Raw genomic sequence first — 25513 nt, forward strand, 5'->3', positions numbered from 1 at the left:
ATTAAAAGTCAAAACTGCAAGTTATATAGTTGCAATAGTGTGAATACAAAGTTGCAATTTCAAGTAACAAAGTCGGAATTTTGTGATACAAAGTTGCAATTGTGAGTTATAAAGTCGTAGTTGTGCGATACAAAGTCGCTATTTCAAGCAATAAAGTCGGAATTGCATGATACAAAGTCAAAATTGCGAGTTATAAAGTCGCAATAGTGTGAATACAAAGTTGCAATTTCGAGTAACAAAGTCAGAATTTCGTGATACAAAGTTGCAATTGTGAGTTATAAAGTCGGAATTGTGTGATACAAAGTCACAATTGTGAGTTATAAAGTTGCAATAGTGTGAATACAATTTGCAATTTCGAGTAACAAAGTCAATTTTGTGAGTTATAAAGTCGGAATTTTGTGAGTTATAAAAGGTAGAAATTTTGAGTTATAAAGTCGGAATTGTGTGATACAAAGTCGCTATTTCGAGTAATAAAGTCGGAATTGCATGATAAAAAGTCAAAATTGCAAGTTATATAGTTGCAATAGTGTGAATACAAAGTTGCAATTTCGAGTAACAAAGTCAGAATTTCGTGATACAAAGTCACAATTGCGAGTTATAAAGTCGCTATTTCGAGTAATAAAGTCGGAACTGCATGATTAAAAGTCAAAACTGCGAGTTATAAAGTTGCAATAGTGTGAATACAAAGTTGCAATTTTGAGTAACAAAGTTGGAATTTCGTGAAATAAATTCGCAATTGTGAGTTATAAAGTTGGAATTTTGTGATTTATAAAGTCGGGATTTTGTAATACAAGGTAGAAAGTTTGAGTTATGAAGTCGGAATTGTGTGATACAAAGTCACTATTTCAAGTAATAAAGTCGGAATTGCATGATAAAAAGTCAAAATTGCATGTTATATAGTTGCAATAGTGTGAATACAAAGTTGCAATTTCGAGTAACAAAGTCAAAATTTCGTGATACATAGTCACATTTGCGAGTTATAAAGTTGGAATTTTGTGATACAAAGTGGCTATTTCGAGTAATAAAGTTGCATGAATAAAAAGTCAAAATTGCAAGTTATAGTGTTGCAATAGCGTGAATACAAAGTTGCAATTTCGAGTAACGAAGTCAGAATTTCGTGATAAAAAGTCACAATTGCGAGTTATAAAGTCGCTATTTTGAGTAATAAAGTCATAACTGCATGATTAAAAGTCAAAACTGCGAGTTATAAAGTTGGAATTTTGTGAGTTATAAAGTCGGGATTTTGTAATACAAGGTAGAAAGTTTGAGTTATAAAGTCGGAATTTTGTGATACAAAGTGGCTATTTCGAGTAATAAAGTCGGAATTGCATGATAAAAAGTCAAAATTGCAAGTTATAGTGTTGCAATAGCGTGAATACAAAGTTGCAATTTTGAGTAACAAAGTCGGAATTTCATGATACAAAGTCGCAATTGCGAGTTATAAAGTCGGAATTTTGTAATACAAGGTAGAAATTTTGAGTTATAAAGTTGGAATTTTGTGATACAAAGTGGCTATTTCGAGTAATAAAGTCGGAATTGCATGATAAAAAGTCAAAATTGCAAGTTATATAGTTGCAATTGTGTGAATACAAAGTTGCAATTTTGGGTAAGAAAGTCAAAATTTCGTGATACATCGTCACAATTGCGAGTTATAAAGTTGGAATTTTGTGATACATAGTGGCTATTTCGAGTAATAAAGTCAGAATTGCATGATACAAAGTCAAAATTGCGAGTTATAAAATCGCAGTAGTGTGAATACAAAGTTGCAATTTTGAGTAACAAAGTTGGAATTTCGTGATACAAATTTGCAATTGCGAGTTATAAAGTCGGAATTTTGTGAGTTATAAAGTCGGGATTGTGTGATACAAAGTCACTATTTCGAGCAATAAAGTCGGAATTGCATGATACAAAGTCAAAATTGTGAGTTATGAAGTCACAATAGTGTGAATACAAAGTTGCAATTTCGAGTAACAAAGTCAGAATTTCATGATACAAAGTCGCAATTGCGAGTTATAAAGTCAGAATTTTGTGAGTTATAAAGTCGGAATTTTGTAATACAAAGTAGAAATTTTGAGTTATAAAGTCGGAATTGCATGATAAAAAGTCAAAATTGCAAGTTATATAGTTGCAATAGTGTGAATACAAAGTTGCAATTTTGAGTAACAAAGTCAGAATTTCATGATACAAAGTCGCAATTGCGAATTAGAAAGTCAGAATTTTTTGAGTTATAAAGTCAGAATTTTGTAATACAAGGTAGAAATTGAGTTATAAAGTCGGAATTGCATGATAAAAAGTCAAAATTGCAAGTTATATAGTTGCAATAGTGTGAATACAAAGTTGCAATTTTGAGTAACAAAGTCAGAATTTCATGATACAAAGTCGCAATTGCGAATTAGAAAGTTGGAATTTTGTGAGTTATAAAGTCAGAATTTTGTAATACAAGGTCGAAATTTTGAGTTATAAAGTCGGAATTGTGTGATACAAAGTTGCTATTTCGAGTAATAAAATCGGAATTGCAGAATACAAAGTTGCAATTTTGAGTTTTAATATATATTTAATAAAGGCTTGTGAATTGTCAGCTGAAGAAAAATCCACATTGACAATAATCAGAAACATTGATAACAATCAGAAATTTTTCATGAGCAGCAAATCAGCATATTGAGTATTTCTGAAGAATCACGTAAAATCTAATCCACAAAAGCACTTTTAATCCATACAATTATTATTATGTTTCCGTTTTGTTAACAGACATAAAGAAGGGAGAGAAATCTTTGCACGTACCCACAGGAAACCCTTCAGGCCTTTGATAGCTCTCAAACTTGCTACAGGAACTGGGCTTGTCCATCATGTGCATCATGGCTGGAGATGCTGTAACTATGTAGCATATAAACATGTTTTTAATCTCTCACTCATATCATCATATACACAAAATTTGTATGGACTTTAAAAGGTGAAATACAATTCAGTACATCGTCAAATGGCCTGGGGGGTCTTAGACGGTACAGAACGGCATTTACCAACTCCAGAGGTGGGAAGTAACGAATTACATTTACTTCGTTACATTTACTTGAGTAAATTTTTGGGGTAACTAGTACTTTTAGAGTATATTTAAAGATAGGTACTTTTACTCTTACTCAAGTACATTTATAGTGAAAAAACTTTACTTTTACTTCGCTACATTTGATTGCGTTCCTCCGTTACTGTCCTCAGAAACGTGTCGCTGGTATTTTCATTTCATGTCTGATAAAACTGCGTTAATGCTGGTTTGTGTACAGCTGTTGCTATGGAATCCGTAATATTTCAGCGCTCCTAAAGCGCCCCCTCGTGACAGAGAATACATTTTTCATTCCAAAACATTTTTTCAGCTGTTTATGGTCAAATGATTGCAATTATCGACCCATGTTTTTATGCAGCAAACACAGAGTTGTAAATGTAAAAAAGTTAAGGTGCCTTATAAAAATCTAAACAAGTACAGTAATATTTATGTTTTAAATAAATATAATAAATTATAAACTCAATTTATCCCTTTTAATGTTATAAAGGATGAAATGCCATAGTGTAACATATTGTTTTTGTGTGAAACTGTATCTGAATTTTAAATCATGCCATTTTATGGCTTAATATTCTACATTACATTGTCCAATCCCATTACTGTTTATTTTACTTTTGCAGATCTTAAAAAGGATTATGAATTGCTTTAAATTAATATTTAAAAATTCTGCAGATACACTAAATGAAATAAATATAATGAAATAAAATTACTTCCTTTATATTTGTTTATATTTGTGTATTAAAAACATTTTTGATTAGACTCCTATCTGATTTTCTGTATTAAAAAAAAGGTATTTTTTTTTTTTTATTTGGGCTAGTTAAATTAATTTTTGGGCTACCAAAATCTGAAGAGTACCTGCCTGAAGGGCTACCAGAAATTCTGAAATTTTGCGAGCCCTGTATATATATATATATATATATATATATATATATATATATATATATATAAACACCTTACTTAGAGGTGTGTGGAAGCAAATAGTTTGAAATTCAGGGTTTTCACTTCATATCAATAAGATCAGAAGTAACGTCTAGGTTACGTAGGTAACCCTCGTTCCATGAAGGAGGGAACGGAGACGTTACATGGGAACTGCCTGAGAGTCCAATCACCTCTGAGCCTTATACAACAGGCCAATGAAAATTGGCGAGTGGAATTTGCATGCCAAGCCACTCCCCCGTACATACGGGTATATAAGATGGCGGCTGCAACACACTCATCAGGTTCTTGCTGAAGAGCCGGAACGAGCCGGCGTCAGCACGACGTCGGGGCCATGGCAGGGGATGTAACGTCTCCGTTCCCTCCTTCAGGGAACGAGGGTTACCTACGTAACCTAGACGTTCCCCCTCAGTCGAGTCACTCCGACGTTACATGGGAACAGACCCTCTGGAACAGGCCACGGCCCAGATGCAGCGTTACGCACAGACCCACGTGCCGGCAGGCGGACGTGCCAGCAGGCAGATATGTAACGTAACCTTCCCAACGCCCTGGGGGCCAATAAGGGGCCCCACAGGGATGCCAGAAGACTGAAGCATGGGTTGGGGGGGCGGAGCACATGAACAATTCTTACGCATGTGGAAAATAAAGAAAATTCAATATATCCATAAGGCTAGGGATATACGAGGGAAACAGCGGTCTTCTCCGCTGGAAAAATAAATAAATAAGCCACTACCTGCGGGGCGAAGGAGACCCAGGCAGGAACACAGTGAGAACTACTCCACATCTAGCCCTGACTGCGGGGCATGGAGGACCCAGGGTTCACCGGGGGGAACCTACTGGAAATAGCGCACGGATCCATATGGGAATGGCGCAACAAGCCGACACCAGCCGTCCTCCCGCTCACCTGATGTCTATGTTAAGACACGGGAGGAGACGGCCTCTACGCGGAGGTTGTAAAACCTTGCGAAGGTATTAGGTGTCGCCCAGCCGGCAGCTCTACAGATGTCTGCTAGTGAGGCGCCGTGCGCCAAAGCATAGGAGGATGGAACACTCCGGGTGGAGTGGGCATGCACACCCAAGGGGCACGGCTGTCCCTGGTACAAGTAAGACAGGGAGATGGCATCTACCACCCAATGAGCCAACCTCTGTTTGGAGACAGCATTCCCTTTCTGCTGACCTCCGAAGCAGACAAAGAGTTGCTCGGTGCGCCTGAAGTGCCGAGTGCGGTCTACGTAGATACGCAAGGCCCGGACTGGACACAGCAGCGCAGAAGCTGGGTCTGCCTCCTCCACGGGCAGAGCTTGCAGGTTCACCACCTGATCGCGGAAAGGCGTGGTGGGAACCTTGGGCACATAACCGGGCCGGGGTCTCAGGATCACGTGAGAATCGCCGGGCCCGAACTCTAGGCACGAATCGTCGACAGAAAAGGCTTGAAGGTCCCCTACCCTCTTAATGGAAGCCAGAGCCGTCAGGAGCGCTGTCTTGAGAGACAGGAACTTAAGCTCAACTGACGCGAGGGGCTCAAAGGGGGCTCCCCGCAGGCCCTGGAGGGCGACGGAGAGATCCCAAGAGGGTATGAGGCGCGGTCTGGGAGGATTAAGTCTCCTAGCGCCTCTAAGGAACCTAATGACCAGCGGGTGCTTACCTAGGGATAACCCATCCACTGCGTCATGATGTGCGGCAATAGCGGCAGCATAGACTTTGAGCGTTGAAGGGGACAGCCTGCGCTCCAACTTCTCTTGCAGGAAGGAAAGCACGGCTGCAATCGAGCATTTCTGAGGGTCCTCTCCTCGAGAGGAGCACCAGTCGACGAACAGACCCCACCTCAGTGCGTAAGCCTGCCTGGTAGAGGGGGCTCGGGACTGAGTGATTGTGTCTATCACGGCCTGGGGAAGGCCGGCGAGGTCTGAGGCGTCCCGTCCAGGAGCCAGACATGCAGGTTCCAGAGGTCGGGACGTGGGTGCCAAATTGTGCCCATCCCCTGAGAAAGAAGGTCTTTCCTCAAGGGGATTTTCCAGGGAGGGGCTGCCGCGAGGGAAATGAGTTCTGGGAACCAGGTCCGGGTGGGCCAATAAGGCGCAACCAGAATAACCTGCTCCTCGTCCTCCCGGATCTTGCACAGGGTCTGTGCAAGGAGGCTCACCGGGGGAAAAGCGTACTTGAGCCCCGGAGGCCAGCTGTGAGCCAGCGCATCCCTGCTGAGGGAAAAATGCTGCTGGCAGTGGGAGGATTCGGGGGAGGCAAACAGATCTATCTGGGCCTCCCCGAAATGGCTCCAAATCAGCTGGACTGTCTTGGGGTGGAGTCGCCATTCTCCAGGGAGGGTGGAGTCGCCATTCTCCAGGGAGGGTGGATTGCCGTGAGAGCTGATCGGCTGCACGGTTGAGGTCCCCGGGAATGTAAATGGCACGTAGCGATTTCAGCCACGTTTGACTCCAGAGGAGCAGACGGCGGGCGAGTTGTGACATGCGAGGAGAACGGAGACCGCCCTGGCGATTGATGTAGGCCACAGTCGCAGTGCTGTCGGTGCGAACAAGCACGTGCTTCTGACGCACCGTTGGTCGGAAGCGACGAAGGGCCAGAAGCACTGCCAACAACTCGAGGCAATTGATGTGCCACTGCAGTCGAGGTCCTGTCCAGGAGCCCGAAGCTGCCTGCCCGTTGCAAACAGCACCCCAACCCATGGTGGAGGCATCTGTGTAAACCACAATGTGCCTGGACACCTGTCCCAGGGGTACTCCGGCCCGAAGGAAGGCAGGGTCTGACCAGGGGCTGAATAGGCGGCGACACTGCGGGGAAACGCCAATCCGGAGTGTGCCACGGTGCCATGCCCGTCTGGGGATTCGGTCGTGTAACCAGTGCTGAAGCGGTCTCATATGAAGCAAGCCGAGCGGCGTCACCGCGGCTGCAGCTGCCATATGCCCCAGGAGCCTCTGAAAAGTTTTGAGAGGAACCGCTGTCTTGTGTCTGAACAACTTCAGACATTTCAGCACCGACTGCGCACGCTCGTTGGTGAGGCGGGCTGTCATAGCGACCGAATCCAGCTCCACACCGAGAAAAGAGATCCTCTGCACTGGGGAGAGTTTGCTCTTCTCTCGGTTGACCTGAAGGCCCAGACGGCTGAGGTGCCGAAGCACCAGGTCCCTCTGCTCGCATAAGCTCGAGCCAGCCTGGCTTCGTGAAGCTCAGCGGGGGACGGAGCAGGTTTGGGTTTTTCTTTGGAGGCCGCGGGGGGGCGCCCTCGGCGACGAGCAGGCAGAGGTTGGGCCACCGGCGGCGGGATGGAAGGTTCGCGGCGGGGCAGGATGTGCTTGATCGCCTCCGTCTGCTTCTGGACTGCCGAGAACTGCTGGGCAAAGTCCTCGACAGTGTCGCCGAAGAGGCCACTCTGGGAGATGGGAGCGTCAAGAAAGCGAGCCTTGTCGACGTCTGCCATCTGGGCCAGAGTGAGCCACAGGTGTCGCTCCTGGACCACAGCCGTGGACATCACCTGACCAAGGGAACGCGCCGTGACCTTCGTGGCCCGGAGGGCGAAGTCGGTGGCGGCGCGGAGTTCTTCCAAAACCCCCTGGTCAGGACCACCCTCGTGCAGTTGTTTTAGCGCCTGAGCTTGGTAGACCTGGAGAGTGGCCATGGCGTGCAAGGCGGTAGCGGCCTGCCCAGCAGCGTGATAAACACGGCCCGCAAGCGCGGACGAGCGTTCACACGCCCTGGACGGGAGATGCGGGCGATCCCGCCAGGTGGCAGCGCCGCGTGGGCAGAGATGCACCGCCACAGTGCGCTCAACCTGGGGGATGGCCACGTACCCCCTGGCCGCCCCGCCATCGAGGGTGGCGAGGGGAGAGGAGCTGGGGCGGGCCCGAGATGAAAAGGGGGCCCGCCAGGTCTTAGTCAGCTCCTCGTGCACCTCCGGGAAAAATGGGACTGGGGGGGACCGCGGGAGCCCTCCCTAAAAACCAATCATCCAGCCTAGAGGGATCGGCCGGAGGCGCTGGAGGCACCTCAAGACCGATCCCCCTGGCGGCCCGGAGGAGCATAGCCGAGAGCTCGACGTCCACGTCAGACGGAGCGACCACCTCGAGAGGGGGTCGCGCTGCCGAGGCGTCCGCCTCGCCCACCGACTCTCCCTCTGATGCTGCGGTAGACATCTCATCGTCTGCAGGAGCACCGAAGGAGACGCTCAGCCCACTAGGCGGGGAAGCGTACAGCTGCGGGAACTCGACGGGGTCACGCTGTGGTGCAGAAGACCGCAGGGCTTTCTCAGCCGGCGGTGCATTCCGCACAGTGACTCTTAGGTCCCCCCGCATCTCGCCGCGGTGGCCGAAAAGCATTGACGGCTTAACGACTTACCGCGGGAGGAAGGCGGGGGGAGCCGGCTCGCGAATGAGCGGCGGGACCTCAGCGTGGCCATGGTCATGCACTCGCAGTGCGGGCATGAACCATCCATGATCGCCGCCTCAGCATGCTCAAAACCTAAACATGTGAGGCAGAGATCATGTCCGTCCGCAGAGGAGAGGAAACTACCACATCCTGAAGCGCACGGCCGAAAAGGCATTCTGAAAAGAACGTCTGAATCGGCCGTGAGAAATTGACTCTTTTAGCTCCCGGTCTGCCCAGGGAGAAGCCGCAGGGCGGCTGTGCACTCTACGGGGCTTGCTCGCTGGAATGCAGGCGGCTTGATGCCGTTAGAACGGCAGCCCGCGGGAGGATCGCTGGTGGCTGCCAAACAGTCTCTTATAGCTCTTTTAGTGATTTGGCAGCGCACCAGCAGAGAGAGAGAGATCTCTTGAAGAACTCAACGAAGTTTTTTCTTCTTCTTGAAGAACAACAGCGGCTCGTGTGAGAGGCTCTGAAAGCATGAATCTGATGAGTGTGTTGCAGCCGCCATCTTATATACCTGTATGTACGGGGGAGTGGCTTGGCATGCAAATTCCACTCGCCAATTTTCATTGGCCTGTTGTATAAGGCTCAGAGGTGATTGGACTCTCGGGCAGTTCCCATGTAACGTCGGAGTGACTCGACTGAGGGGGAACTAGTAATTATCTATTTGAGTACTTTTTCCATCGGATACTTTTTTATTCTTATTTTATTCTTTTTTAGGTGTAACTATTAAGATTGTTACTTTTACTCTTACTTGAGTAAATATTTCCATAAGTACTTGTACTTTTACTTGAGTACAGATTTTGGGTACTCTACCCACCTCTGACCAACTCATGTAACACTTACCAGAGAATTCCCTTTTAATGTTGGGCAGGTTAGCAGGGCACGAGTTACTAATAGAGATTCCCGGAGGTGGCATACCTGGGTTACTATACATATCCAAGAGGTTCGCTGACACAGGGATCTAGAAACACAAGAACATATACATTATTACCCCATTTTATCATTATATAGTTCCTATCACTGTCATGATGGAAAAGAGCAGCCTGTACTATCTGCCTATGACATGAAAGTGAGTAAATGAAGCCTATGCAATATCCCTCTGCAGACAGCAGTCAGACAGACATTAGATCAGGTGCTGACAGCTGGATCACACTGCTTTTTGCTATACTGACACCAGCCACAGCTCTGATTGTGTGAGATGACAACAAGAGACAAAGTCTCACCACGTTCACTGCTAATATAAAAATACACTTGAGTCACTGAAGCCCTTTGAAAACTTGTAGTCAGTGTTGGGGGAAGTTGCATCGCTAAAAAAGTAGCTAAAAACAAAGTAGAAATTGTGAGATGTAAATTCGCAATTGCGAGAAAAAAGTCAGAATTCTGAGATAACAATTCTATTACCTTTTTTTTCTTTAAAGGTGCAGTGTGTAATATTTAAGATGATCTCTAGACAGAAATGAAATATAATATACATAACTATGTTTTCAGGGGTGTATAAATACTTTACTTAATTAACCATTATGTTTTTATTAGCTTAGAATTATCAGTTTAGATCTACATACACCGCGGGTCCCCTCACATGGAAGTCGCCGTTATGTTTCTACAGTGGCCCTGAACAGACAAACTGCTCTTCAGATCGCGTTTCATCACTGTTGTTCTTTTTGAAAAACACTGACACAATGATGAACAAGTAACAATAATATTCACAATAACATATTTTTATTGAATGATTAAGTAAATAGAATTCCATAAATTATGTTTTAAAAGAAACCTCATTATTTTTTGCTGTCTAAAACGACGACATCTTAATCCTGCAGGGCTACCGTAGCTTCTGCAAAGGGAGGGGTGAGCGGTGGAATAAACCGTTAGTTGCAATTCAATAGACTCACCACTAGATGCCGCAAAAATCTACACACTGCACCTTTAAATCTGTTTTATTCAGTGGTGGAAATGTACTTTTGTGTGATTCACTCACTATTATTACTGTAATGGGTAACACATTAAATGTACTTAACCTCCTAAGGCCCGAGCTTTGTTTTGGCTTGCATTTTAGATTTCTTCTAGCTATTTTGGGTTAGGAGGAACCAATTAAGATAATAACCAGATATTATCTTTGAACATGATGCTCTTTTTGAAAAAAATGATGTCCACATATGTGGACACTCGACCTGTATCCACAGAAAAAAGTCCAGACACCATTCTGAGAAATGTGCCTGAATATTTTTATAGTTACTGTTGCATATATAACTGTTGCATATAAAACTCAACTTCTTCAAATTCTTCCCAAACTACATTTTCACTGTTAATTTTTTTTTGCTAACATTTTTACATTTTCAACAAATAAAAATCAGTGTAAATTTATTTAGCACACATGCAATGTCAATTTATAATGTTGTAAACTACTGTAAATTGATGTTTTCTAACAAATTCTTCCCAAAATAGGCTTTTACAGTTACTTTTTTTGTTACATTTTATCAAACAAAAATCAATGTAAAGTTATTTATCATGCATGCAAAGAGAGATTATACTGTTGTAACCTATAGTAAATTGATGTTTTCTATTAAATTCTTCCCAAACTACGTATGTTACTAACATTTTTACATTTTCAACAAATTAAAATCAATGCAAAGTTATTTTTCACTCATGCAATATCAATTTACACTGTTGTAAACAAAAGAAAATTCATGTTTTTTAACAAATTCTTCCCAAACTACATTTTTTGTTAACTGTTTTACATTTTAAAGTAATACAAATTGTTGTAAAGTAATTTATCACACATGCAATGTCAATTTATACTGTTAAAAACTATTGTACATTGATGTTTTCTAACAAATTCTTCCCAAACTACATTTTTTGCAAACATTTTTTACATTTTCAACAAATAAAAATCAACGTTAAGTTATTTATCACACATGCAGTGTCAATTTACACTGTTGTAAACTACTGTAAATTGATGTTTTCTAAAAAATTCTTTTCAGTTATATTTTTTTGTTAACATTTTTACATTTTCAACAAAGTTTAGTCCCATTGTCCACATATGTGTACAGTTGTCGCCAAAGGTTTTGAGAATTACATAAATATTGGAAATTGGAAAAGTTGCTGCTTAAGTTTTTATAATAGCAATTTACATATACTCCAGAATGTTATGAAGAGTGATCAGATGAATTGCATAGTCCTTCTTTGCCATGAAAATTAACTTAATCCCGAAAAAAACTTTCCACCACATTGCTGTCAGGACCTGCTGAGATCATTTCAGTAATCGTCTTGTTAACTCAGGTGAGAATGTTGACGAGCACAAGGCTGGAGATCATTATGTCAGGCTGATTGGGTTAGAATGGCAGACTTGACATGTTAAAAGGAGGGTGATGCTTGAAATCATTGTTCTTCCATTGTTAACCATGGTGACCTGCAAAGAAACGCGTGCAGCCATCATTGCGTTGCATAAAAATGGCTTCACAGGCAAGGATATTGTGGCTAATAAGATTGCACCTAAATCAACAATTAATAGGATCATCAAGAACTTCAAGGAAAGAGGTTCAATTCTTGTTAAGAAGGCTTCAGGGAGTCCAAGAAAGTCCAGCAAGAGCCAGGATCGTCTCCTAAAGAGGATTCAGCTGCGGGATCGGAGTGCCACCAGTGCAGAGCTTGCTCAGGAATGGCAGCAGGCAGGTGTGAGCGCATCTGCACGCACAGTGAGGCCAAGACTTTTGGAAGATGGCCTGGTGTCAAGAAGGGCAGCAAAGAAGCCACTTTTCTCCAAAAAAAAACATCAGGGACAGATTGATCTTCTGCAAAAATTATGGCGAATGGACTGCTGAGGACTGGGGCAAAGTCATATTCTCCAATGAAGCCTCTTTCTGATTGTTTGGGGCATCTGGAAAAAGGCTTGTCCAGAGAAGAAAAGGTGAGCGCTACCATCAGTCCTGTGTCATGCCACCATCAGTCCTGTGTCATGCCAACAGTAAAGCATCCTGAGACCATTCATGTGTGGGGTTGCTTCTCATCCAAGGGAGTGGGCTCACTCACAATTTTGGCCAAAAACACAGCCATGAATAAAGAATGGTACCAAAACACCCTCCAACCGCAACTTCTTCCAACAATCCAACAACAGTTTGGTGAAGAACAATGCATTTTCCAGCACGATAGAGCACCGTGCCATAAGGCAAAAGTGATAACTAAGTGGCTCGGGGACCAAAATGTTAAAAATTTTGGGTCCATGGCCTGGAAACTCCCCAGATCTTAATCCCATTGAGAACTCGTGGTCAATCCTCAAGAGGCGGGTGGACAAACAAAAACCCACTAATTCTGACAAACTCCAAGAAGTGATTATGAAAGAATGGGTTGCTATCAGTCAGGATTTGGCCCAGGAGTTGATTGAGAGCATGCCCAGTCGAATTGCAGAGGTCCTGAAAAAGAAGGGCCAACACTGCAAATACTGACTCTTTGCATAAATGTCATGTAATTGTCGATAAAAAGCATTTGAAACGTATGAAGTGCTTGTAATTATATTTCAGTACATCACAGAAACAACTGAAACAAAGATCTAAAAGCAGTTTAGCAGCAAACTTTGTGAAAACTAATTTTTGTGTCATTCTCAAAACTTTTGGCCACGACTGTACATCAAGTTTAGCGGCATAGTAAATCTTTACTGTTACAAAAAATTGTCAAATTAGCATGCCATATTAATCATACAACACTATTATGTGTAACTTAACAAGAATCAACAATTAAGTTTTATTAGATTTTTTGCTATGTGGACGTTTTGGTCTGGTGTGGCTGCCTGACTTTTCAGATGTTTTTGCTGCCATCTTGAAATTTCTATGTAAAGTTTTTTTCTCTTCTGACACCACCAGCTGGCAGTGTAAGTACCCCCATACATGTCCATAACACCACCAATTCAGCAGTGAATACAATTGTGGACATAAGAGCTAAAATGTGCTGTCCACGTATGTGGCCACTAAGCCCTGGTTGTATCATAATGTAAGGTACATTTTTACTAACAATTTACTTCAGAAATATTATTTTTTATCCAAAGCTCGAAATTGCTGAAATTGAGTCTTGAGTTCAAAATAATGAATAAAAAAAGTTTAAACATTGTCAACTGTCAACTATGTTCTGATAAAATATATAAACTGAAACCCACAGTTGTTTTACTGAGAAAAATACACCTTTTCCTGATGTGAAAAAAAATATATATATATAAAGACTCTAACCTGAAGTTACACTTTATTTTAAGGTGTCCTTATTACAATGTAATTATATATTTAAGTACTGAGTAATATTAATTAACTACAAGTACTTACTATATGGTTAGGGTTACTTGCGTGGAATTAAATTAATAAGCGAAGTACCAGAAGAAAGTATAAAAGAGTATTTACCGTGTTGGCCATGTGAAGTCCGGGGTCCAACGAGAGTCCCATGATGTCATCATTGTAACTGGATTCCAAACTAATGATGTCATCGATGACATCGTCCATCTGAGAAAGATCAAAAGCAATAGATGTCATCAGCTGTCAGAGCTCATCCGCTCAGCTACAGAATATCACTGTGAAGTCAAAGAGTTCAAACCAATCCATTTGCTATGCTGAAAATCACTGGTTAATCTGACGTACATCCCAAAGAGCTGTGTATTTCCTCTCAACGTGCCAATGTCAGACTGTCTAATCTATTAACACTTGTTTTAGCACATCTCTCTCTCTCTCTTTCTCTTTCACAGCGTGAACAGTGACGCAATCCACGCCAGCAGCTTCACGTGGAAGAAAACCGTGAGGCTGGAGTCGGTTTTACTGATTAGCAGGTAATGAGGTCTAAAATGACATCTTCATAATGTCTCCACCTATTTATATATCATTTACTGAAGTTGCTGGATTTGTGGGAAATGTGTTTGTTGCTCTCTTGGCTGAATCTGTCAGGGTCCTGTCGCCTCTGTCTGGTCTTGTTTATTTCATCCATGTTTTGTTCTTGTCTTTGTGTTGAGCACATGCTTTCTGTTTTGTTCATTTGCCATGTGCTCAGTATTACGTCTTGGCTCGTTTTAGCCTTCTCATTTCCTCCACTTTATATTTTCCTTGTGTGTTTTGTCCAGGCCTGGTTAGTTTGTGTCACAGATTGTGTCTCCTCAATCCTCTTGGTCAGGCTTGCTAGTCTAACTGGTCTAAACCCTACCACAGGGCCTTTTGATTTAGCTGTGATTCTACATATTAATGCCCAATTATGTGGTATATTTACTGTATGTATTTTTGCTTTCAATAAATATCACAAAATAATGGCTCTTTCTGCACTTGGGTTAACATTTTTTTAATAAAGAAAATATGTGACCCTGGAACACAAAACCAGCCAAAAGTAGCATGGGTATATTTGTAGCAATAGTCAACAATACATTGTATGGGTCAAAATTATCGTTTTTTTCTTTTATGCCAAAAATCCTTAGGATATTAAGTAAAGTGTCATGTCATACCGTAAATACATCAAAGCGTATTTTTTGTAATGTGCATTGCTAAGAACTTTATTTGCACAACTTTAAAGGCAATTTTCTCAATTTTTTTTGCACCCTCAGATTTCAGATTTTCAAATAGTGTCCTATCCTAACAAACCATACATCAATGGAAAGCTTATTTAGATGATGTATAAATCTCAAATTGACCCTTATGACTGGTTTTGTGGTCCAGGGTCACATATTTTATCCTTGTGTCAAGTATCATCTTTGCAATATTACTTTCTTTTCATGACAATTCAAGGATTCATTACTTTTTTTATCTATTGTCCTTTTAGAAATTTCTGTAATTTTTTGCAGCAAAAACAACATAATTTTGTAAAAATGGGCTTTAGTATTTATGTCAAATATTTAGCTAAATATATTTTGTTTATTTTCTTTTTTGGTTTCTTGACAGGCTTTGTGTATGTAAGCCCGTTTCCACCACTGAATAAAAACTTTTAAAAAAGGTTATCGTGAATTTTTATCTCACAATTCTGACATTTTTTCTTACAAATGCAAGTTGTATCTTGCAATTCTGACTTTGTTTTTAGAATTTTTTAGAATTTTAGAATTTTGCAATTGCGAGTTATTAAATCCAATTCTGAGACGAAAAAAGACTAATATGTTCTCAGAATTGTGAGTTTATATCTTACAATTCTGACTTAAATTGTATTTGTATCAGAATTGCGATATATAAACTTACAACTCTGACAAAAAAGCCACAATTTTTAGATATAATCTCGCGATTGTGAGAAAAAAGTCACAATTTTGAGTTTCTATCTCAGATAGAACTCGTAATTCTAAGAAAAAAAGAAAGATTTTCTTTCCTTACATCTTGGAATTCTGAGTTTTTTTCTCACAACTGCAAGTTTATACAATTCTGAGGAAAAAAAGTCAAAACTGTGAGATGTAAACACGCAGTTGCAACAAAAAAAAGTCTGAATTGTAAGTTATCTCAGATGAAAATTTGTAATTCCGAGAAAAAAAAGTCAAAATTGTGAGATGTACACTGGTAATTGCAAGAATAAAGTTTTTTTTTACCCTCAGAATTACAAGTTTACATCTGACAATTCTGAGTTTTTTTCTCACAACTGCAAGTTGAGAAAAAAGTATTAATTATCCATAATTTACTCAAAAAAATTGCACATAATGAATATTGTGAAATCATCTATATTTAATAACTTTAACGTTTTATCTCTGTATTTATTTATTTTTTTTAAACGACAGATTGTGGATAAATGGATAAATTGGAAGAGTGTCCTAAATTTTTTTCTGTATTTGATCCCCAATGACCTGTTGTCAAGGAATACATCGATTGACAATCAGTTAGTTGGGTACATTGTTATAGATTGCAAAATTTAATAAACATTAAAATTTCAGGTTAACCTGATCAAGGAAATAACATTCGGTTGCCCAGAAAAGACCTGCCATTGAAATTAAAATATTGAATCAGTCAACTATGTTCTGACAAAATATGTAAACTGAAACCCACAGCTGTTTTATTGAGAAACCAATTTGTTTTTACACTTTTTCCTGATGTGAAATGTAAAAAATATAGAAGGACTCAGTGACTGGGTAATTACAAACAACTAACCCTAAACCAAACCCAGTTACACTTTATTTTAAGGTGTCCATGTTACCGTGTTATTATACATTTAAGTACTGCGTAATATTAATCAACTACATGTACTTACATGCTTAGGGTAAGGATTAGGGTTTGGTTTAGGGTTACTTGCATGTAATTATAAATAATTTATTGTTATTATAATAGTAAATACATGTAACGTGTAACAATGGCACCTTAAAATAAGGTGTTACCCCAAACCCTAACAATAACCCTATAGTAATTACGTGTAATTACACCGTAACGAAGACACAAAATAAAGTGTAACCCTCTATATGTGAAAAATCATGAATTAATATAAATAAAAAACACTAATGTAGCCATTATTTTTAGAAACAGTTGAAGTGAAATATCAGAGTACTTTGTAAGCATGTTGTTACCTCTTTCTCGCAGTTGGAGTTGAGGGTCAGTAAGGCCATGGGACTGTTGGGGGCGCTGTTGCCCGGCCCCGGAGGCATTCCCCCGTGGTCAGGGGCCTGGTTGGGGCACGGCAAGCTCACGGCCTGCGAGCCGAGCTTTCCTCCCAGTGTGGTGGACAGATATGCCTTCACTTGCTGCCTCTGAGCCTGCTGGATGTGATACTTCGTGGGGTTTTCAAGATGCGTTTGAACCTTCAGACAGACAGAGAGAGAAAGAGAATCACAGACAGGAAATAATCACGCATTACACATGATGAGGAAGTATCGTGTAACACATTTAAGAGTTTAGGAAATATTTAATTAATCTTTAATTAACTGATTTAAAACTACAAAAATGACATTGTTCTTTATTTTGCTGTGCGGTTATGTAAACGGATGCTTGTTACATTCTATTTGTGACCCTGGACCACAAAACCAGTCATAAGGATACATTTTTTTAAACTGAGGGTGCATATTACTAATTAAAAATTAAGTTTTTATATATTTACAGTAGGAAATTAATAAAATATCTTCATGGAACATGAGCTATACTTAATATCCTAATGATTTTTGGCATAAAAGAAAAATCGATCATTTTGACCCATAGAATGTATTTTTGGCTACTGCTACAAATATATCTGTGGTACTTAAGACTGGTTTTGTTGTCCAGGGTCACATTTGTGAAATAAAACAGGCACACCAAACCACACATTTTTTACCTAAGATCTACTTATTGATGTCAATACACTTTTGTGACCCAGTACACACAATTTTATTAAAGTTTTGTAAAAATAGACTTTATTTTCTTTAGGTAAAATCTTTACAAAATATGGTTATTTTCTCTGTTGGTGCTGGTATATAGACTCTTGCTGGGTTTTTTCCCTTGTGAAAAAATAAACACCGAACCACATTTTTATTTATTTATTTATTTATCTAAGATGCACGTATTAATGTCAGTACAATTTTTGCACTTAAAATTTATTGTCTTGAAGTAAAATATTATATGAAATACACAATATATATATGACCCTGGACCACAAAACCAGTCATAAGGTTAAATTTGACAAAACTGAGATTTATACATCATATGAAAGCTCAATAAATACGCTTTCTAATGATGTATGGTTTGTTAGGATAGGACAATATTTGGCTGAGATACATCTATTTGAAATCAGAAATCTGAGGATGCAAAAAAATCAAAAAGACTGAGAAAATCACCTTTAAAGTTGTCCAAATTAGGTTCTTAACAATGCATATTACAAATCAAAAATTACATTTTGATGTTTACAGTAGGAATTTTACAAAAAACCTTCATGGAACATGAATTTTACTTAATTTCTTAATGATTTTTGGCATAAAAGAAAAATCAAAAATTTTGACCCATGCAATGTATTTTTGGCTATTGCTACAAATATACCCCAGCGACTTAAGACTGGTTTTGTGGTCCAGGGTCACAATACACACACACACACACACACACACACACACACACACACACACAAACACACACACACACACACACACACACACACACACACACACAGCACCAACAGAGAAAGAGATATATATATATTAGGGGTGGGCATAGATTATTTTTTTAATCTAGATTAATCTAGATTAAATCTTGGAATTAATCAAGATTAATCTAGATTAAAATGGCTAATTTGAATTCTGCTGAAGGCATTTTCAAAATATGTGTGCTACTTAAATAATGACTAAAAGTAAGTCTTTGAGAATGGGTTTCTCAAGTCAGGTGGTGCATTAGATCAAGCGCTCATCTCCTGTTTCCAAAATGCATCACAAACTGCTTGACAATTGCATTTACAACATAAGTACCTATACAAACTTGTGTAACCAAGTACTTCTGCGCAAAAGGCTGCACGACGTGCGCGTTGCCGTTAAATACACAGACGCGCACGGGCATGGATATCTGCGTGCATAGTCTTCGATTAAACTGCGTTGCTTTTAGAAGCGTCAATTCCGTTGTTGCATATAGTTTAATGTCTTTATTTCAGGATTATCAAAGTAAATTATAACTCAAACTTGACATTTCACTGGGGCACAGCAGATTTTCATTGGGGCACATGCCCCAGTAAAAAGGGTCTAGCATCGCACGCACCTGCCCTGAAGCGGCTTCATAACTGCATCCATGTTTGCACGTCTCATTTGATGTAGTAATTTCACAGAAGTTGAAGACTCGTTCTCGCCTCCTACAGTGCAATTTGACTAGGTATACGTCATCCGCGCTAAAATATCAAGGTGAAAGTCATCATAGCTCACGTAGTTTAGACCCAGCTCCCAACCCAACGTTGAGAATAGATTAACAGCGATATTTTTTTTATCGCCAGATAAGAGTCTCACGTTAACGCCAATAACGGCCCACCACTAATATATATGTATATATATTAGTGCTGTCAAACGATTAATCACAATTAATCACATCCAAAATAAAAGTTTTGGTTTATATTATATATGTGTGTGTACTGTATATATTTATTATGCATATATAAATACACATATATGCATGTACATATTCAAGTAAAATATTAGACAGTACACAAACATATTCTATGTAAACAAAAACTTTTATTTTATATATATATATATATATATATATATATATATATATATATATATATATATGCTGTTATGTAAATTGTTGTTGTTTTTACCTTTGTGAAATAAAACAGACACACTGAACTACACAAATTTTAATTTATTTTATTTTATTTTAATTTAAACTAGACTAGACTAGACCAGACTAGACCTAAAATTTACAGACAAACAGCCAGCAAAGGGTAAAATATATTGTCTTAAAACCATTTAAATATAGTAACGCACTATTTGTAATAAAATTTTTATTTTAATGCTGTATTTTATAATATTACTTTGCAACAACAATATTAATAATAATAATAATAATAATAATTATTATTATTATTAGTCATGATTAAAAAAATAAAGACAATAACCCAAATCATTATCCCACATGTAACCTAAAATTATAAAACATTTGTAAAAAATATTAGTGGTGGGCCGTTATCGGCGTTAACGTGCTGCGGTATATATATATATATATATACACACTACTGGTCAAAAGTTTGGGGTCAGTAAGAGTTGTAATGTTTTTAAAGAAAGTCTCTTATGCTCATCAGTGCTGCATTTATTTAATCAAAAATATAGAAAAAAACTGTAATATCGTGAAATGTTATTACAATATAAAATACTGATTTCTATTGTAATATACTTTAAAATTTAATTTCTTCCTGTGATGCAAAGCTGAATTTTCCTCAGCCATTACTTCAGTCTTAAGTGTCACACGATCCTTCAGAAATCATTCTAATATACTGATTTATTATTAGCATGATCTATATTGGATTTATATTGGATTATATTGCAACAGTTGCCCTGCAAAGTATTTATTTAGAAATTGTGATATTTTTTAAGGATTATTTGATGAATAAAAAGCTCAAAAGAACAGCATTTATTCAAAATATAAATATTTTCTAACAATGTAAGTATTTGCTATCACTTTTTATCAATTTAACACACCCTTGGTTAATAAAAGTAGATCATTTCTTTAAAAAAAAAAGTGTATATAGTAGTATATATTTATGTATGTATTTATTTATTTATTTAATTAATTTTTTTCTCTGTTGGTGCTGTTATGTAAATTGTTGTTTTTACCCTTGTGAAATATAAAATAGACACACTGAACTACACAAATTTTATTTTATTTTATTTTAGACTAGACTAGAGTAGACTAGACTAGACTACACATAAAATGTACAGACAAACAGCCATACCAAATGGTCTTAAAACCATTTAAACATAATAATGCACTATTTGTAATAAATTGTTTATTTTTAAAACTGTATTTTATGCTTTTACTTAACAAACAATGACATTAATAATAAAAATAATAATAATAATAATTATTAGTTTTATTAGTCATGATTAAAAAACTAAACACAATAACCTGAATCATTATCCCACATGTATCTTCCGAGAATTCTGTAATGACTGTTCCTTCATCAAATCAGTAATAATTACCGTAATTTTCCAAAAACAGACTCCCATTCTATTCATAGCTCAGTTATTCATCTCTTAAGAGTCCTTAAGTTCCTCCTCCACATGAGCCATGCAAACAAATGACCTTTACACTCGCAGGTCATGCCTCAAATCACACTTGACACACTTAACAAGTGCGCAGGACAAACAGGACAAGCCCTAGAGTACAGATTATATTCACTTATTATTATTATTAGTAGTAGTAGTGGTGGCGCTAGCAGTAGTTCTAATATAGGTATTATACAATTTATATTATTATAAATGATTACAATTATGTTTGAGCACTTTACTTTTGTGAATGAATTCTCGACTGTAAACTAAGCTACTATATTAAATGGACTTGACCAATACATAATATAGTTGATTGTGTCTAAATAGTGGTGAATAACTGATTAGTTTTGCCTGTTGAACAATTAACACAAGACACAACAAACGCTACTGAACTTTTTGTGCCTTTATGGAGCAACTTTGACGTCAATGTCAGGTTGAGACAATGAAGTCTTTCTGCAGCTCCAGAGTGACTCCAGCAGCGTCTCCCACCTCCATCCTATCCACAGAAGAGAGGCTGCTTCCTCATTCAGATCTCAGCACTGTAAACGTGAGAATGGCTGACGAAACACATGCGTGATCTTTAACAGCTGAACCGTCACTTACATTTCCAGCTGTTCTCCGAGGAACGATAAACTATGCATGACTAAACCCAATGTGAAGATCATAACAACTCCGCTCTCTGAAAATAGCCTCCAGTGTACTGTGCTCATACTATATGAAGGAATTTTCTGTACTGACTTTTTCACAGGTGTTTTACCTGCATTTTGAGTTGCACATTGTATTGTTTTGTGTTTTTTAGGTAAAAGGAAATGTCTGTAAACTTAATGGGACATTTTCAAAAGTTTGTATGATTGTTTGGAGCAGGCCTGCTTAATTATGGCAAAAATAATAATCAAGATTATTTTGGTCACTTTGGGATTTAATGTCATTAATTTAATGTAAAATAAAACAACATAGTCTTTACTGTAAGAATTCAGTAAAGATTTTGTTTCTTATAAAGTGCTTCGTTTCTTATAAAAACTACAAAAAACGTATAAAAACTACAAAAGTCTCTCCGTCAAGAGCAGTGAGTGGTTTTGTCTTTGTCTTTTGTTGTTTGATTAACGTTAAGCACAGAGACGGCAAAAGAAATCTTACTTGTGGCCGCTTTAAGAGCTGCATGGATCCAATATACTGTAACACGCGTATTTTCATTCTCAACTGTTTACGTTAATTTGAAACATAACTGACGAAGTTTTACATGAATAATCACCAAACGCCACATTTTGAAATTTATTTGCATGTATTTGACCATTTGGGTACGCATCTTAAGATTTTCATTTTTACTTTTGTTCTGCTCTGTCTCTGAACGCATACACAGAACAGCGCATATTCTCTTTCGTTCTTTTAAAAACATGACATAAAAATAAACATTAATAAATCAAGCACGTCCCATTTTACGCAAGTCATGTTACATGATTTTACTGATTTGCATGTGAAATTGGGCTTTTATAGAGGAGCGAAAGCGCACAAAGGGAGCAGAATCGGGAACAATAATCGTTTTATCTCGATTATTGTATTTTCATAATTGTTTGAAGCCGAAATCAATTGCACAGCCCTAGTTTAGGGTCTTCATGAAATACCTTTGGGTAAAATTTCTCAATGGTTCTCTTTTTACCTTGTCAAAAACAGCTCTGTTTAACGTTTTGGTGCATGTCTCTTTAAATGATAATGAGCGACTGCTCACTCCACCCCTCTCTCCTCTGTGTTTTTTGTGTGTGTGTGTGTGTGTGTGTGTGTGTGTATTTAGTGGTGCATTACCGTCAAAAACAAAACTAATCCTCTGTGTGATTAGTGGCTCTGATGTCTGGAGAAAATGAAGACTCTTATGTTCACTTTTACATCTGAATAAAAAAACACCTGCATTGCTTACGAGACTTTGTTGTCGCTACAGCTGCTCGAGCGTGGAGAAAATTGCGGACAGTGTACAACAGGCTGAAGATGGAAATATGCTAATACAGGAAAGTCCATCAGTGGTCATGGGCAGGGCCTGAGCAGTATGACTTCATATTGCTCAGAAAATCAAAATGGCTTGATTACTGAGACTGTTAAGGTTTTTTGGGGATTAACCCTTAAATGCATACCTCGGGTCTTTAGCGACCCAGGACATCATTTACTATCCTCTCCCTCCTTCATTTTTTTTTTTTTTTTTAAGTTTGGCATCAGCTTTCTTTCTGTTCATTATGAACAATAAAACAGGAAAAAAATAATAAAATATAAAAGAATGTCTGTTTTCTGATTCATTTTTTTGTAAAAAGTGTGTAGGGTCGCTAGAGACCCGAGGTGTGTAATAGTCTAAGTATATTTTCCGTGCACAAAAAAATGTAAATATCTGATGACTAAATACAAGCAATTCACCTTAAGTCCTCGAGGTGGCACTGTTTGATAGACAATAATGATGTGATGTTTCACTCAAAATTATCGCAGGCATAAAACAAAAGAATATCATCAGCAAAAATTGAACTGGTTTGAACGGCTTTACTGCAGAGCAATTACTGTATGCAATAAAATATAAATGTCACTGTTATTTGATGGTGGATGTGGTGAATAAGCTGCCAGTGATCAAAATAATGATTTTAAAGTCATTGAAAACGATATTTGTGAATTTGCGAATATGAGCCAGATGCTGAATGTACTGTGGAGGTGCGCTCTGAGGATGACAGCGATGGTAAAATCATCTGCTCAAATTGAACCCTTCCAAGTTTCAAAAGGTAATGAAATATGTTTTATTTTATTCTACTGTAATGTTCTTAAAATATTAAGAGAGTTTTTTTTCTATTGCAGAAGTTAGAGATCCATCTGTGCTGGATATATATGTCCGGGTCGATAAAGACCTGAATATGTAATAGTGATTGGCGAAACAGTCATGCATTTAAGGGTTTAAAAAAAGAAGCAGATGGATTTTTATCATTGTAGGGTGGTTTTGTCCACACACTGCTAAGACACATTTATATGCAAACACCTTTAAAAATTAATTTTGGATACCATGTCGCCTTTAACAAAAAATGTCCTGGTAGAATATTAGTATCTTTTCTATGTTTCCACAGATTTTATCTATACTATCACTGACTTTCACTGCACCAAAAAAAAAAAAAAAAAAAAAATTCAAGACACTTTTCAAAATATTTTCTTACATGTCTCACAAGAGAAATAAAGTTTTTGGAATGACATGAGGGTGAGTAAATTATGACAGAATTAGCCATTTTTTTGTGAATGTTATGTCTTTCTTTCTTCAGTCACAAAGAAAATAAGTTTTTTTTTTTTCTGGAAAACATTCCAGGATTTTTCTCCATATAGTGGACTTCAGTGGGGATCAATGGGTTGAAGGTCCAAATTGCAGTTTTAATGCAGCTTCAAATGGCTCTACACAATCCCAGCCGAGGAATAAGTCTCTTAACTAGCCAAACGATTGGTCACTTTCTAAGAAAAATACAACTTTATATACTTTTTATCCACAAATGCTCATCTTGCACTAGCTGGACACACATTAAGTAATCACATTGGAAAGGTCAAGCGTGACATAGGCGGAAGTACCGACCCAGTGTTTACAAAGCGAGCGTGCAAAGAAAGTCAACGCTAGGGGTGTGACGAGATCGTGGCACGAGATCTCGCCATATCCCGATGTGTCCCGTGAGATCTGACTGGTCTCGTGAGAACGTGACGATATCATGGCAAAACTTTTTGCAATGTTTACATTACAGCTGTATGACTAATAGTTAAAATACCACGATCTCTATTCAAACACACACACGATCTTATTCGTGAATGACAACGATTCAGCGATGTCTATTACAACCGTTTCACGCGCTCCACTGACGCTTACGATGTGAAAGTTATTGAAGACATTCAAATCTGCATTCTTACTGCTGTGGTTTCAGAAAGCAACAGTCTTTTTAACCACATAATCATCATTATTTCTTTGTTACAGACATTTATATAACATAAGTACTGGTATAAAAGCTTATAGTTTGGATATAAACACTTACTGTCTACAGTAGCGATCAAAACGAAAGTATCTTCTAACACGTGATCTTTTATTAACAAGTTTCGGGAGGAGCTCGCGCAGATAATTAACACGGCCAATACATCATTAGTAATCAGTCTCCCTATCTAATCAACACAGGGAAAATCCCTATAAATAACACAACAATCCTACCTTCATCATCTCTTGTCTCGTCAAACCCATCCTCCACCCCGTCTCCTCACCTTCAGCCCATAGGGGGAGCGCTTATAGGGTTCGGGCCAGTGCTGAGCTCGGACCCCTCCCCCTGGGCGGGGGAGAGCCCCGGGCTCGGGAATTACCACCGAGCTCGAGGCCCTCTCCCGGACAGCACGCCAAACACGCACAACCTTTCGCTCAGTTTATTATCAGTAAGAGGGAACTCGTGAAGTATGTAGAGCAACGTTTATTCTCTTCGCCAGGAGATGGCGACAACTACACTTTTAAAAAAAGTATTTGTCATTGAATTATATATTCAAGAGAT

The 25513-nt window shown here is 38.8% G+C and overlaps 1 protein-coding gene across 4 annotated transcripts in view; it reads right to left on the minus strand.

The window, feature by feature from the left end:
• Positions 1-25513, minus strand: part of mitfb (melanocyte inducing transcription factor b) — an 87712-nt gene that overhangs the window by 5652 nt on the left and 56547 nt on the right. For 3 of the 4 annotated variants that reach the window (XM_073822849.1, XM_073822850.1, XM_073822851.1), the window contains 4 exons: positions 16851-17081; positions 13750-13848; positions 9215-9332; positions 2782-2874 (listed from right to left, as the gene is read on the minus strand). In XM_073822849.1, coding sequence (XP_073678950.1) covers positions 2782-2874; positions 9215-9332; positions 13750-13848; positions 16851-17081 — 541 coding nt within the window. The remainder of the gene's footprint in view (positions 1-2781; positions 2875-9214; positions 9333-13749; positions 13849-16850; positions 17082-25513) is intronic. The other variant, XM_073822852.1, reaches the window with a different exon arrangement.

Source organism: Garra rufa, chromosome 18 (assembly GCF_049309525.1).
Source record: "Garra rufa chromosome 18, GarRuf1.0, whole genome shotgun sequence".
NCBI classification, from domain to species: Eukaryota; Metazoa; Chordata; class Actinopteri; order Cypriniformes; family Cyprinidae; genus Garra; species Garra rufa.